General features: G+C 39.5%; 1 protein-coding gene across 2 annotated transcripts in view; it reads left to right on the forward strand.

The window, feature by feature from the left end:
• The window catches only part of nrg1 (neuregulin 1), a 49,871-nt gene that overhangs the window by 15,754 nt on the left and 16,922 nt on the right, over positions 1–17,195 (forward strand). The window contains exons 3-4 of one of the 2 annotated variants that reach the window (XM_088355962.1): positions 10,746–10,884; positions 13,772–13,839. In XM_088355962.1, the coding sequence (XP_088212088.1) occupies positions 10,746–10,884; positions 13,772–13,839 (207 nt within the window). Of the gene's footprint in view, positions 1–10,745; positions 10,885–13,771; positions 13,840–15,196; positions 15,256–17,195 lie in introns of both variants that reach the window. The other variant, XM_088355963.1, reaches the window with a different exon arrangement.

Consider the following 17,195-nt stretch of genomic DNA (forward strand, 5'->3'; position numbering starts at 1 on the left):
CCAAAGCAAAGAAGGAACCAGAAAAAATAATTGATACAGATGAAAGGTGAAGCCGGCGGTACAACTCCCCGCTCTTATCAGCGGCGTTGGGGTGTGTAGCGGGATTCACCGAGACCACCAGAGCCCCTTCCGGCTCCCATGCCCGGCTTGGAGGCCATACCGCCTCTGGGCGGAGGGCCCCTGCCGTCACGCTCTCGCATCATGCCACTTCCCAAGATGCCTCGAGGGCCTCCAGGCCCTCGGTCCATGCGCCTCAGGTCCCGACGGTCGTCACCTCCGCCGCCCCGGATCTCTCGCTCACGTGCCGCCCGTGTTTTCTTTTCCTCTACGTTCAGACGTACTTCGCCTCGGAACATGATGGGCTTGGCCCCAAGGATTTTTTGCACAGGATCAGAGTCGTCAAACACCACAAATCCAAAGTTAGGGAGCTTCCCGCTGACACCCTTGGTGTTGATACGCAGTTCGACGACAGTCCCATAGGTCATGAAGAAATCTTTCAGCTCGCCCTCATCGATGTCGTGTGGAAGGTTGCCGACAAAAAGTTGGTGGCTGTCGGGGTATCGCACTGTTCGTCTGACGTCCATTTCGCCGGATTCATTGTCCCCTCTTCCGCCTTTGTTAACAAAACTCAGGTGCGGTTTTCCCATATGTGTATCAGATGCTTGGATGTGTAATCAAAAAACAGCAGCAACACGATTGGCTGATAGTAACAATGATGTAAAAAGTGCACAATAATCAAAACAAAGAACAATAGTGAGGAGTTATAGTCAAAGCCACGAACTGGCATCCAATATTAAAACCAGAATACTATTATCACATGTCACGGCCAGAATTCGTTTTAAGAGCCACTATGTCAATTGATTTTCAGTAGATTGGAAAGGAATTGACCAGATGTGCTCTTGTGTTCGAAGTTCCAATATCTCAACTTCTGTTATACAAATGAATGCAACTTTTATTTCGAAATGACAAAAGCAAACACAAAACAATATGATATGTGCATTACAAAGACAAGGTACGGGAGCTTGAGCCAGATGCCTCCAGAATCAAGCTCCCACTTGCCTGCCCTTACCATGAGATGTGAAAATATGTCCCCATTTATTTAGTTTTTGTTTGTTTTTCACCATCCTCACTAACATATCTATTCACCTCATAGTAGTTTATAAATATAGGTCCAGATTGAGATGGATTTGTATGATATGATGGTGACAATTATATAATAACAATAAGAATAGACATATAGATGATAATAATAATAATAATAACAACAATAAAAATAATCATAGTCATGATAGTCATGGCAATAATGATAAGCTTAATTATTAGCTTGACCCATCAATTGACTGTATAAGGCTTCTACTCACTTAGATTATTTGTATACCAACAATACTAATCATAATAACAATATTAGTCACATAAATGTTATGATAATAATCATCATAACAGTTATAAGTTTTACCCATCTATTACCTTTACAATGCTAGTAATCACTAAATATCGTTCAGACACTAATAATGACAAAAATAACAATAAATTACAGTTAGATTAATTACAATAATGATTAATATTATTATATTAATATAATAATAATCACAACAACAATGTCAATTTGCTTGCTCCGTCCATTTGTTATATCATTCAGATGCCATTTTTCTTCCTCTCTGTACTTTGCCATTATTGTTTTTTTTTTATCTGAATTTGAACAGTTGAATATTGACATTGTTTGAGCTCTTCCTATAATTTGTTCCAAAGTTTAACTCCACATACAGACACACACATACTTTTCCTGGCGGTATGTTGCACATGCATCAGTTAGGTGTTTGGTTTTACCTTTGTTGTTTTTCCAGTTTCTTTTAATAATACCGATAAAGTATCATGTTACCTCTAATTAACACTCTCCCTGTTTTCCTAGAGGAAAGGCAAATATGTGTTTTGAGAGTACGGTAATTTAATGCCTTCTCTTCTCTTATTTTCTTATCAGACTCGACATCATTAAGTAGTAATGTGTTGAAGTGGCAAGTCTGCAGTTGTCGCAATAAAGTCTATTCAAAGGCGTAACTAGATTAGTGCATGGTTGCTATTAGTAACAGGTATGAATTATTTGTAACAGAAAAAAAAACGTAATTTACTACTGATGGTGCCTGATTGATACCGCCTTCTTTCATTTCATTTTCATCTCATGGAATTCTTATACAATATCTGTTTATCTTTTTGGCCTGTTCAAAATGAGAGATTACTGAAAGAGAGATAAGAAAATATTGCTTAACTTATCTGTTCGTATTAGAATGTAATTGTAAGGTTTTCAAAGGGTTCAATTGGGTTCGTTAGACTATATGTGTCATTAAAAAGATTGTCAACATCGATAAGTCAATTTTTCTATTTCTATTTTTTAAATTTGGCTACTAGATTTTGACAGCCCTGCTATAAGTGGACACCCAGATCTTTTTAGTTGATTTGTACCTTGTGACTGCGTGCGTTTTTCAACCATCAAGTAAAAACCATTGGACCCTCAATCCCTCTAGTGAAACTAGGACAGAGGGGATAATGCATTTCTATCCTCTTTGTTGACTTACTTGTTGGAGAAATGATCAAAATGTTAAAGTGTAACGCTAGTGCTTGTACTGTGTGTTCAAGCACACTGGACTTTTGTTGAGCAGAACTGCCCTGTCACAACTTCTGTTTTTTCAGTTCAAACACCAAATTAATTGAAGACTTTAATGTAACCCAAAAAAAGGCAAATATCGCTATTTCCTAACTACAGAGAGCAGCTGATTACAATTTTGTCATGGTTGCCATGGCGCCCACTTGGCCACGCCCGTGTGTGTCACGGTTGCCGTGGTGCCCAATTGGCCCCTGAAAATGTTAAAAAAAATGATTTAAAGATGGGGAATTGGGCTCCATATTTGTGGCCATGTCACTTAAAATACTCTCAATAAAATGTTGTGCCAGCTGCGGCTCATTTAGAGATCTACTTTCTATGTGTATAAAGCTCAGCGCTCTCTTGCTTCAGTGTCAGCCCATCAACAAACTTCTGCCCCACAAGACGTGGATTCTGTCCTGTTTTCCTGTGATATCTGAAGTCCGTTACTGTTCCCGTTTATTTTTGTACTGTTTAATTTCGGGTTCCAGTTTTGTTTTCCGTCTATTCTTGTCCTGTTGGTTAGTTTCTCCTGTTTATTTTCATTACCCTGATTCGTTATCGATCTCGTCGGTCTCTGGCGTCCTGTCCTTCCACGCTAGACCGGCTTCCTAACCTGCATGACTCCCCATTTCCCATAAAATAAAAAGCTTGTGTGAGAACGTCACGCGATTGGGTCCTGTATCTGTTCCGGTACTGACAAATTTTAGAACAAAACTGAATTTTGTCTTTGTATAAGCCCTACAGGATTTTAAGCCGTAGGTTTAAACCCAGCTCTTGCCTTGCGCCAACCACGTCAGAAATTTGGCATCCATCGACGCTTTTGGCTACAGATCGCCAGAGGCGCAGTGCCCTTACACACGCTGTTTTCAGTTGAACTGCAAAATGTCTACTTCATTTGTTTTCCTATCAAGATGGAGACTACGTAAGCCACTGGTGTCCAAACTTTTCAGAAAGTGGGCCAGATTTGGTAAGCTGAAAATGTGTGATGGCTGACTATTCAATCCGGTATTCTTTAAACAATTCACCCTTCGTGAAAGGTTTGCAGTGTTTGGCGATCAGCGTCGCAGCCTTGTAATACGCTTTTGTAGCTCGCCCTTGTAGTTCGCCTTTGTAGATCGCTTTTGTAGCATTTTCATTTGACTCGCAGGGTCTTGTGAAAAAGAGTTGTGTGCCATTAAAACAGCTTCTTGTTGCTTCACCTTTTCACCACGTTCATTTACAGTTAAAATTCTTGTAGTCAGCATGTTTGGTCTCATAGTGCTCCTTGGTATTATATGCAGCATGCTTTTACTTCAACTCAAGTGATTATTTAGATGACTGCTTTTTACTTCTACTTGAGTAATATTTTCGAAAGTAACAGTACTTACACTTGGATGTCACACTCCGGCGCTGCAGTTTGGTGCCGAAGTTATCTCAATCAGATAACTCTCATAGAGAACGTGCTTATCAAACTATCAGTTTAACTCAATATCATGAAATCCAAAGAAATTTTCATCCTTGTTATCACAGTAGAAGACGTGCCTCCTCTTTCCACCTCTACGTCCCTTACGTCAGAGGTCATTTCCGCTTCTCGCTAGTAGCTTACAAGCTTTACAAACTCTCTTTCTGCATTTTGGCTCACTATTTCACAATTTGCATCTTGCAATCTACAGAATATGATTTTGTTTTCGGTACTAATTTTGTTCATTTCGGCGCCAAAGTGCGCATTTTCGGAGCTGCACTCTGAAGTAAAACAGAAGTGCACACTTTGGCGCCAAAATGCACACTTCGGGATTATTTCGGGGGCAAAATAAAGGCGAGTCACTCAAATCAAGTAAATCGGTCAGGTTCTGGCAGGTTCGGGCTTATTTACCCGCAGGGCGGGTTGGGTTGGGCAGAATTTTTTTAGCCCAGTTCTTACCTCTTTGTACGGTCAAATTCCCCATTTTGCTCCTGTTATGTCTTATATGAAGAACATTGTCAAAAACATAGATTAATTTATCCTCCAGAAAGGCTTCATAAATATTTTCAGATGTCATCGCAATGTTTTGTATTAAGACTGCATGCGTCATGGATAAGGGCAGCTCGGTTTTCTTCTGTCCCTGAATGGAATAACGCAAGTTGTGATTAGTCATCCAATTTAATTGTACCTCTGTGAACCTACTCATTCATTTCATTGTTGCTGGGTGAAATGTTTCCCGCCACGAAAGACAAAGCGAAAATAAAGCCACAATGTTTTTTATGTAGCAAAAAAATTGTGGCTTGTAGTGCTGAATTTAAGGTAATTAAATGAACAAATCTGGTGGAAACTCAACAGAATAGAATGGGTCTCCTTTATTAGATGAATAAAGAGATGAGCTAACGAATTGGCATTTTTTTTTTAAGATCACACCCCGATAAGGTCTGATGCATACAATATTGTAATAACCCTATGTTGGGCTATGTGTTTTTACTGCTAGGATGATTTATTGAATTACCGCCTGGTGGTTGTTTGTCAACTCACAAGCATGCTGAGTTGCTCTTTTATATGCGTTAAAATTCAATCGTGTAAAACGATAGTGTCTTTGATTTGTACACATTTTAAGAGCAACTGTTCCCTGAATTTCTTAGAGACCAAGCCACACCCCGATACTGCAACAGTAGACGTTACTCATACATTACCCGTGTCTGCCACACTCTCCTCAACAGAGCTCTGCACCACAATGACAATACCCTTCTGGCAACTGCAGCATCTGATGCACAAATTGCCCTTTGGGATTCATAAAGATGACCCTCTTCTCATTGATTAACCATACATACTTAGCTAATGAACGAACATGTGTTTTTTTGTTGTTTTTGATGCTCAAAGACACTTTTACAAGGGCTCATATAACAAATCTAAGTAATTGACAGGTTGCAAGGGATGCCCAGATATGTTATAAAATGAGTAGCTATATAGGGTGAACGGAATGCTACAGAAATTGCAGGGAGTAAAATGAAACAGGATTTTGCATTAAAGAAAATAGAGCACCTCCTTTAAAGCAAACTTGCTGATTGTGCAACGTGCAGGATGCATGATTCAACAGGGACCCTCAAAAGCAGGAGTGGGCAACTATTTGGAGTTGGGGGCCGCATTGGGATCAAAAACTTGGCCAAGGGGCAGATCATGGAGACATATCCTATGTTTTACTTTTATGAATATACATGCGAACATCTACAATGTATATTTGTTTTGAAATACATTAGTCAGAGGAAATTGTTTTTGTTATTTTTGGTGTAGTCCTGTTTTTTTGTAGTATTATTGTAGTTTTATTTTGTAGCCTATTTGTTGTATTCCTGCAATAGTATTTTGGAGTATTTTTATAGTAATGTTTTCCTGGTATTTTGTAGATTTTCTTGAAATGTTTCCAAAGTAGTATTTTAGTTATATTAATAACTGTAGGGGCAGCACGGCGGCGCTGTGGTTAGCGCGTATGCGGCACAGTTATTAGGTCGTGAGATCAAACCTCCTGTGTGGAGTTTGCATGTTCTCTCCGTGCTTGCATGGGATTCCTCCGGGCATTCCGGTTTCCTCCCACATTCCAAAAACATGCATGTCAGGTTAATTGGCCGGTCCAAATTGTCCCCTAGGTGTGAATGAGCGAGTGCGTTGCCTGTCTCTGTGTGCCCTGCGACTGGCTGGAAACCAGTTCAGGGTGTCCCCTGCCCATTGCCCGAAGATAGCAGGGATGGGCTCCAGCACCCCCGTGACCCTACTGAGGATAAGCGGTGCAGATAATGGATGCATGGATGGATAATAACTGTAGAATCTTTGTAGTATTTCCATTATTTTCCAGTATTTATTTTTTAGTATTTCTGGGGTAATATTTCTATCGAAGTATAATATTACTGTGGTGGTATTTTGTAGTACATAAAGTATGTGTTCTAGTTTCAGTATAAAAGCAAAATAATATATGAGGTCCCTGTTTTCAAGCATTAAAGTTGATTTTTTTTTTTTGTCATTTTAGAGTATTTCTATTGTATTTCTGAGGTAGTATTTCTGTTGCAGACACACAAAGGGACCACTGGGAGAATGTTGGGACAATAAAACACGTTTTTATTAGTAGCACTTTATTTACTATTGTAATTACCTTTTGACTTGTTTTATTTGGAGGGCCGAAATCCTGATAGCCTCATGTGGCCCGGGGCCGTAGTTTGCCCACCTCTGCTTTAAAGGAAAAATGTATCAAATACCTGACAGAAAAATTGCATTCAATGACGTTTGAGTCCACTTAGGGTCACAGAGGGAGAAAGGAACTGTCAGATAGAGCAAGTACTTGGAGTGAGCGTAATGGCAGAGATCTGAGGAGGCGGAAATGTACTTTTGGGGATTGCGGTTAGCACACAATCATTATTTTATGAAGGCCTTCATGCTGAAGATTTTTTGGCGTAGGGAAATCTTTTAGTTTTTGTAAGAATGTGCACTACAAGTTCAAGTTTTTCGTCAAGTAGGGCATTGCAAAAAGGGGTTAAAGACTAAGTGCAGGGAAACGGGAGCAAACGTGTATGTATAAATAAATTAATGTTTGGATCCCTTAACCACTAGGGTCGCAGGGGCACCATTTCCTGTAGTGTGTCTTGGGCCAGTACAGCTTGATGGTGCCCATCTGTTCCCAGGCCAACAAATGTTTCCACCCGGTCTCAAACCGAGGACCTTTGATATATTAGGCGAATGTGCTAACCACTGCACTACGGAAACACAATATGTGCCTACATATACTGTGTATATGCAATAAGTCACTTAATACCTAAATATATGATTAATGCAACCTATTAATTTATGTATGCTTTTCGTCATTTATTTTGTCATTTATTTATGTTATATATTTTGTCATGTATTTTACTGTATTTTTTGCCTGTATTTTGTCACAACAAAATGCTTCAAATCAGAGGGCAGCCTAGTTGCCCGAGCTTTTCAGTGACGATAAATCAGCTACTAATGTCTTGGTTCCTTCATCTTGAGGGAAGAAAGGCATTGCAGTGGTTTGGTGCACTCATCGATCAACCAATAGGCGAAAAGCTCAGGTACTTCGACTCGCCCCCTCATTTGAACAACATTTGTTGTGACAAAATAGACAACAAAATAAATGACAAAATAAATGGTAAAATACACAACACAATACACCACATAATTCATGTATACATCTACAGATTAGCTGTCTTTATATTTGTTTTAAATTAGTTTAATCAAATTGGTCTTGAAACGCTCACATTTAAAATAAAATGTTATATTAGGTCCCTGTTTTAGGCACTCAGTTTGGTTTTTAGTTTTATAGTGTTTGTCAGGGAGGACCAGAACAGAGCAGGAGACCCCAGAGCGTTCGTACAGTTCAGGACTGAAGAGAAGATCGTAGCGTGGGACGAAAGCAGGTCGAATCGGAGGCAGGTCGGATCGGAGGCAGGCAGGCAGAATCAGGTAAACAAGAAGGCACATGTAATCGGGAGAGTCTTACGGGGTACAGAAGTAATCCTCAGACAAATAGTTCTCCGCGTAACGCGTTTAAAAAGGGAGCATTAACCAATCAGGAAGCACATTCCAGCGCGCCACATGATTACCCCAGGTGGCTCCACTTGGGTAATCATGACAGAACCCCCCCCCCTCAAGGAACGGCTCCAGAAGTTCCCCAGGAAAAAAAATAAATAAACCCACGGCACGTCACAGGGTAACACAGGAAAATCAGGAGAGTCAACTCAGAAGAGTCGGACTCAGGGGGGTCGGATTCAGAAGAGTCGGACTCAGGGCGGGCATGTTCAGAAGACTCGGACTCAGGGCGGACAGGTTCAGAAGACTCGGACTCAGGGCGGACAGGTTCAGAAGAGTCGGACTCAGGGCGGACAGGTTCAGAAGAGTCGGACTCAGGGCGGGCAGGTTCAGAAGAGTCGGACTCAGGGCGGGCAGATTCAGAAGAGTCGGACTCAGGGCGGGCAGATTCAGAAGAGTCGGACTCAGGGCGGGCAGATTCAGAAGAGTCGGACTCAGGGCGGGCAGATTCAGAAGAGTCGGACTCAGGGCGGGCAGGCAGCGGAGTCGGAGTCGAACAGGCAGGCATGGGAGTCGAACAGGCAGGCATGGGAGTCGAACAGGCAGGCATGGGAGTCGAACAGGCAGGCATGGGAGTCGAACAGGCAGGCATGGGAGTCGAACAGGCAGGCATGGGAGTCGAACAGGCAGGCATGGGAGTCGAACAGGCAGGCATGGGAGTCGAACAGGCAGGCATGGGAGTCGAACAGGCAGGCATGGGAGTCGAACAGGCAGGCATGGGAGTCATTGCGCAGTCATACGGCCGGAGGTGCCTTAGCCAATTTTGCCACGTCGGAAAGGACTTGCCGAACTGCACATTCTGAAGGGGAATTGCGCTGCTGATTCAGGCTTTCATAGTGGTCAGGGGGCAAATGTACGAACGCGGGGTCCATTCTGGTCTGAGGATTCTGTCAGGGAGGACCAGAACAGAGCAGGAGACCCCAGAGCGTTCGTACAGTTCAGGACTGAAGAGAAGATCGTAGCGTGGGACGAAAGCAGGTCGAATCGGAGGCAGGTCGGATCGGAGGCAGGCAGGCAGAATCAGGTAAACAAGAAGGCACATGTAATCGGGAGAGTCTTACGGGGTACAGAAGTAATCCTCAGACAAAGAGTTCTCCGCGTAACGCGTTTAAAAAGGGAGCATTAACCAATCAGGAAGCACATTCCAGCGCGCCACATGATTACCCCAGGTGGCTCCACTTGGGTAATCATGACAGTGTTACTTTTTATTTTTTCTATTTTTATTTTTGTCGTATTTCCGCTGTCAGATTCTTGTAGTATTTTTGTAGTAATTTTGTAGAATAATCAGTTTTATTTTACGGTAGTAGTATTTTTTAGTATTTCTGCAGTGGTATTTTCCAGTATTTCTAGTAGTATTTTTTGTATTTCTGTTGTATTTTTTTATTATTTCCATAATAGATTTTTTTGTAGTATATTTGTAGCATTTTGTAGTATTACTGTAGATATATTTTCGAAGTATTTCCAGTTTCAGATCAGGTGATAATGTAATGGTAGTCTATAGTCTGTACAGCTCCTTGAGACTTCTTGTGATTAAGGGCCTGACTCATAATTCTGTAGGAGTATTTTTGCAGTATTAGTATTTTGTAATATTTTTAAAATAGTATTTTTGTATTATAGCATTACTCTACTGGTATTTTTGAAGTATTTCCTTTGTAGTTGTTTGTATTTTTTTGGTTATGTTTCTTTAGTATTTCTGAAGCATTTTTGTTGTATTCCCCAAGTAGTATTTTTGTAGAATTACTGCAGTTTCATTTTTTGTAGTATTGCTGTCATAATATTTATGCAGTAGTATTTGTTCTAATATGTGTGTAGTTCTTCTGTATATTGTACAAAAGTAGTGGTATCTTTATAATATCAGTCTTTGTATTTTTGTCATAACTCTGTTGTCATATTTCTGTTGTAATATTTTCCTATTATATTATTACTGTATTAGTATTTTTATAGTATTTTTCTTTTCGGAATGAAAGAAAATAACATATTAGGTCCCTTTTTACACACAAAATTTAGATAAAAACGAGAGGATTTAAAAACATGGATTCTGAGAGAGAAATAGGCAAACATAACCCCATATTCTGCAGATGATAAAATCCAGATGCAGATGATTATTTTATATTTTCCATATGTGGAATCAAATTGAGCTCTGACACATTATGAAGGTCTAAAACCTGCAGTTTTGGTAAACGTTTCTAAAAAAAAGAAGTATAAAAAAATACAATTGAAAAGAAAAGTGTGTGTAAAATCTTACATTAAAAGGGTAAGTTGGACACTGGGCATTAATTATTTAAAGTGCTAGATTGCTCTTCTTCAGTCGGGGCTTAACAACCGCAATTTTAAAGGCGAGAAGGAGGAAGTCCATTTGAAGAGCATTTGTCGGCACTGTGGGGACTTTCAGCTTGAGTTAAGAGGGTCGAAGATGGAGAAAAGGAATTTGGGGTCATTTTTGTTTTCTGTAATAAGATTTGAGGAGCATGCTCTCCTTGCCTGTATAAGTGTATTTGTCTCCTTAAGACCTGAACAAACTGCAGTGCCTTTCCTGATGTGTTGTGTTTTACTGGGTGTCTTGTGCAGCTTCCACCAGCACCATCACTACAACCAAGACTTCCAGTCATGTGACACGCTGCAGCTCTAGCCAGAAGAACTACTGTGTCAATGGAGGGGAGTGTTTTACACTTGAAATCATGCCTGGCAGCACCAAGTTTTTGTGCAGGTGAGGATTTGAAACTTAGAGAACTTGGTTTGATTTCAGTTTCAGTTGTTCGTGTTTACTGCCTTTTTTCTATGACAAACACACTCCAAGAACAATACTTGGTTCGGTTTGAAACAGATGCTACCTCTTGTATGATATCGTAAGGTATTGTTCTCTCTTTAATAAAGACATTGTCCCCCAAAAAAAGAAAACTCAACAAACTTTTCAATAGCTAAATATCTAAGTACAAATGTATTACTGTACACCCCACAGTAAACATTTCTGTTTAGACCAAATGATAGAGACTTCTGGTGAAAGTGTCGAATGTTATACTAAAGTTACGGTTCTTGTTTTTCCCCCCAAAAAAACTGCGACCTGATGAAACAACAAGTTGTTTGATTTACCTGTTTACCTAGATGTGTTGAAGAAAGGGAGAGCTGTAGTTCTGTTGCTGCTACACAGTCACAGCTATGGCAAAATGGCCCTGGGAACAGGCCGAACTAACTGCCTGTTTGAGGGGTGGTACTCCATCTGCATCTTTAATACCACTCTTATCCCTTGTGAGGATAGTGTCAAGAGACTGTGTGATTGTATTCAAAGATAATCCCAAATTCTTAAACATGCAAAAAGTGAGAAAATGGTATGTTTTTTGGATGAAACTACACATATGTGTGTATATATATATATATATATATATATATATATATATATATATATATATATATACACATGTGTATTTAATCGTTACAATCCAATTATTTGAAGAGCCGCCAATGGTGGGCTAACCGGGACCATCTAACAAAAGGTTGCTGTGGCCTTGGCGGAAACGTGAGACTGGTAGACCAAAAAACAAGCCGTGAGCAGCCAGGCTAGCTGGGAAAAGACGAAAACAACGAAAGGTGGCAACGGTTGCGGCGATAAACGTGACACCGGGTAGGAATAAACAGAGGGACTTGGCAAAGCCGGCACTAACACCAGACTTTAAGGCCAGCGAGCGCCAATCGGGAGCCGGCAAAACAGGAGAGCCCTTGGCAGCCCTAACGCTAACAGGGAGCTAGGCGGACAAAATACAATCAAAAAGACATACTCGCCTATCTAAAAACGCTGTCTGTTTTGGATCTGCATCACATGTTTTGTTAATAGCGTTCACCAATTTGTGTCAATGACGTCACAGCTCTACAGCAAACATGCCAGACGGCTTAACTTTGAGACTAAATTTCCTGAGTCCCTCAGCGCATGAAATATTCTGCAACACATCTGCATAATTGTAGGGAGCAACACTACTCGTTCAGTGCTTAATTGAAGAAAGAAAAATCAGTTTGGGAATATTTTTAACAAAAGAATGATGTACAGAACCAGGATTCAAAATGTACTGGGTTAGGGTTGTTGGATTAACTGAGACTAAGGATGGTTTGTGGATGTGTTGTATGCTGCTGATGGTTCACCATTTTACTTAAAACAGATGCCCGTTTGGCAAAAGCGTCATCCTTTCTTCTACAGATATCAGTAGGATGGATGCTACAGCAAGTCCAGGCCAGTCCAGTCCAGTCCAGTCCAGCCTCTCATTGGTGGAGCTGTACAAGTTTCACATTATCGTACATTTTTAAAACATTTTCATTTTCTGGCTGAGGCCCTTTTCCTGGTTTCGTCTGTGTTTAAGTTCAAGTGGAAAAAGACAAGTTCTAATTCAGTGTTTTTGTTATCCATTCTATTTCTATTAAGATTCTCGATTGGCAATAATTGTCCATGAGCTTTAATATGTCCAGCACATGCAAAATTATTGGCATCAAAGGTGACAGATCTGGTGTGATTTTGTGCAAACTACATTTGAGTCAAGGACTCACTCGGGTTGGTGCAGAAGCACAGTGCAGAAACACAGATTAGTGTAATAATGGAGTGTTCGGTACACGGAAAGTCAAATAGAGAGGCAACAATTATGGTCCAAGATGCAGATGAGTGGACAGCTTCCAGTAAACTCCTAACAGCAAGGCTTACCAAGAATTCGTCAAGCGGTACTTGTGATAGGAAAGGGCAGGCAAGAGTTTAGTACACATAAATCTAAACGGTGTGGACAACTGCTTGGGACGTGACAAGTAAGGCAACAACCTAGCACAGAAACGAGGGGACAGAGTTTTTGAATATTGATGGGAGAGAAATCAGGACAAGTGACCACAGCTGTGAGTAGGAAAATTGAACCAGGAAACAAGTGAACAAATTGTTACAGTGCTAAAAACACATTCAAATCCCAATTAAACATAAACATACAGCAATAAGATAAAATAGTTTGTAATGAAATTACTTTTCCGTTCTTCGTCCATCCTTCCTGCATCCCAAGAGTACGAAAGATGCAACCCGATTAAAAAAGGCCACACAAACTTGTGGGATCAAGTCTGTGTGGCGGAAAACGCAAGCAAACTGAGACGAGCTGCCGCTAGCAGTTAACGGTCACTAGTGGTAGCGTGTGGAACTTTTTGTCTTGGGTTTCTCTCTCATTTCCGAGAAGATTTGTGTTCGAAGACATCTTATGGCTCCAATTTCTCATATCTCGAGCAGCTTGTATGTAGGAGCATCACTGCATTCAGTTCTGGCCTATTCCACCTTTTCACCTGCAATCATTTCGTCGCAAAGCTGGTGAATAATGTTGTTTGTGGTTTCACATCATCTCTTGTGGATTTGTGCAGTTTCTACCATAATAGTAATTCGTCTGTACTGAATTCATTCATTTCACCATTCTTTCACAGCATGGGGTTCATGAAGTAAGAAATTGAAATGAACCCAGAAGATTTTTCTCCCATGATCAGCGTTCTTTTTGGTCTTGTGTTTTGATTCATTTTTTGGTCCATCTTGTTTGTCCGGTATGTAACATCTCGGTACTGTTATTCTTTTGTCCTTTCTACCCATTGACCAGGTGCTTGACCGGATTCACTGGGCACCGATGTGAACAAGCTGTGCTTAAGAAAGTCTCAAACCCAAAACGTATGTGACCACTGTATTCAGTCCCACATGTCATTACTGGTGTTTCATTCTCATATTTCTAAAACTTGACAAATTCATCTTTCTTTTGACAGAGTTATGGTTGAATTGGGTCATTTGAAAGGCCCCATTTGATGTTCTGTAATCTGGTTTTGATGGAGGACTGACGTCCTCTCGATGAGCAACGATTTACTGCATGTACCGTAATTTCTGGACTATAAGCAGCGACTTTTGTCTCGCCATTTCAACCCTGTGGCTTATGCAGAAATGCAGCGCACAAACAGAAAAGTTAAAAGTGTGACAGGTGGTGTCAAGAAGGGCACAAACAACAACCAATAAACCAAGCCACTAACTATTATAGAAGAAGAAGATTACTTAGAGTAATGTGCTCTGTACATGAATAATCATCATAAATTGATCCTCATAACGGAAAATGCTAAAAGAAAAGCATATGACGTAGCTTTTAAAAACAAACGAGCTAGCCGATATACAAATGGAAAACAAAGCTGCTACACATAAGATTTGCATTCATGAATCGATAACAAAACGCCGAGAACGGCAGCGGTAAAAACTAGAGCAATGTAAAAAGTCTTAAGGCTTGAAAAAAGCAGGTGGCTGAAACTAGAACACATAAAGGCTTTTGAATGCAGATGTCTAAGGTGTTTCCACTGTGCCAATGCGACTTATAGTCAGGTGCGGCTTGTGTATATACAAAATGTTTTTTTCTTTTAAATGTGTAATGGGTGCGACTAATAGTCAGGTGCTGCTTATAGTCCGGAAATTACCTAAATCTCATCACATCTCATTCAGTCCCCTACTGAAGAAGTCTCTCTTTTTATTACTTAACCTTATCCCTCTACTAATTTTTCATTTAGCACACCCTTCTGACACCAGAGGCTAACACTTGCACGAACAATGCTAGGTTGTGGTTTGTATGTTTTTGATCAAAAGTTTGAAAACACTGCGATTTCTGTGACCATTGCGGGCTGAGACTCTTGATGTGTTCTTTGGGAGACCCGTGTACATGGGTTTGTGGAATTGTTGGATTGAGCTTCACAAAACAATATATGTATATAATATTTTTTATCTGTATTATTATACATATATACTGACTGTAATTGGAAACTACCATTTCTTGCAGGAAAGGATTAACCCAAGGGGCTTCCTTCTTACATGCACATTTCAGTAATGTAAAACCATTTTTTATTTAAATTGTAAATACAATTGTCAAATGGTGACTAGACTTTCGTCTAGTTCGCCTTTCCTGGGAACACCAGTGATGACTATTGTGGGTTCTTCTTCACTATTATAAATTAACTGCCTGTCTTTTCTTGTCTTCTTCTCTTTTTCTCATCATCAGGTGTCCAAATGAATTTACTGGTGATCGCTGCCAAAACTATGTAATGGCCAGCTTTTACAGTATGTCTATTTCCACTTTTCTCTCTCTTTTTCTCTCTCTCTCTTCTTTTTATTTTATTTTTACCCTGTAGTTCCCATGGGTCAACATATTCTAAAACAGAAAAGGGTTGTTGAATTCTTTAGGGTTAAATGGTGCATGTTTAATGTGCTGTTTATGTGTGGTTTTGTTACCTCTTTATTTACAGTGTTGTGAATTTTTTCTGTGTTTTTTGGATAAGTATCACTCACAAAGGTTTCAGATCATCAAACCAATTTTAAAAATCACACAGAGACAACCCAAGGAATTACAAAATGCAGTTTTGAAATGTTGATTGGATTTATTAAGGCACAGAATAAACGTATTTGGCCCTATTTGAAATAATATTTGCCCCCTGAACCTACCAGAGAGTTGGGCAGCGATAACAAAAAAAAAGATTCAGAGAAATGGGGGGAGCAAGAAAAATTTAAAAAATGTTAAAAAAGGAAAAAAAAAGAAAAAAAAAACATGAAGAAATTTAAAGAAAGGGGGACAAACAAGAAAAAAGAACACTGGGAAAAAAAATGATTCCGAGAAATGGGGGGATAAAAAGCAAGAAAAAGTATAAAAATGTAAAAAAAAGGAATAGAAAAACATGAAGACATTTTAAGAAAGGGGGGAAACAAGAAAAAGGAACACTGAAAAAAGAAAGGGAAGAGAAAAAAGAAAAAAGAAAAGAAGGAAAAATAGACTTTAAAAAAATTGTATGGTGTGGTGCAACTGAAAACAAGGTGCTAAAAAGCACATACGCATTTTTACGAACATTTTAAAGACTTTTTTTGTAATAACTGAAATATGCTGATATTTACCTACAATAACATTATTTATATCCTTATAACACATTCAACCTGTCTATTGATAAGTTTATAGTTAAGTAGACACTCAAAATATAGAGAAGACGTCAATTAATTTTTAACTTGGAAGAAGGACAATGGAGGGCTGTAAAAAACCCTCACGACACAACATTTTCAAAACCTGAGCCTTTTCTTTTTATGAAAACCCTCTGACTTAAAGGGAGTAAAAATTAAATAACACCAACATTATTGGCCGATAGTGAAAATGATGTAAACAAGGCATAATAGTCAAAATAACAAACAACCCTGGCATCTTCTGCAATCTCTTTTAAAAGTGTCCTATATTAAAAACATAAAACAAGCAGGATAAAGTTATCATGAATTGTATCTTAATATTCTGTAATTCTCTCTAATAGATTTGAGTAAGTAAGTATGGACTATTGTTTTTATTTTGGTAGTTTGAAAATGCTGTTTATCACTACAGATAGGGACTGTACATCCAGGACCACGAATACAATCCCTGGGACAATTAAACAGTAAAAACAAAATCATGAAAAGCTATTTAAACGCTTTGAAAATAAGACTCACATCAGGGCATTGAAGGCCATCAACTCCAAATATAAAGTATTTTTAATTAGATGCTGTAACATTGTCTCAAAAGGCACTGGTTACAATTTTTTTTTTTTCTGATTCGTAAACGATGAATCCTTTACAGCAGGCATGTCCAAAGTCCATCCCAGAGGCCAGTAACGAGCCAAGAACAATTTTTTTATTAGCCCGCAGCCTTTGTCATTAAATTATTAATATTTGGCCCGCTGGTAATGTTGACTGCACTCCAAAAACAATTTTACCATTTCACCAGATGATGGCAGTAGCTCTTTGACCACCTTGCCTTTGGCTTTCTGTGAGAATTTTAGCCGACCCCATTTTCCAAAATGGCGACTGTAAATATAAACAAGGAAATCTGACTATGACAAGTGGAAATTTGAGTAGTTTTCACTCAAATCCGAAACAACTCGGTCTGTCTAATTTGCCAAGAGACTGTGGCTGTTTTCAAAGAATATAGTATGTGAAAATGTGAAGCAACTGGTAGATGTTTTAACGGCACAGCAGCGCTTTTTCACAAGTCA

Source organism: Urocampus carinirostris, chromosome 16 (assembly GCF_059441175.1).
Source record: "Urocampus carinirostris isolate Australia breed hairy pipefish chromosome 16, RoL_Ucar_1.0, whole genome shotgun sequence".
In the NCBI taxonomy this organism is placed as follows: Eukaryota; Metazoa; Chordata; class Actinopteri; order Syngnathiformes; family Syngnathidae; genus Urocampus; species Urocampus carinirostris.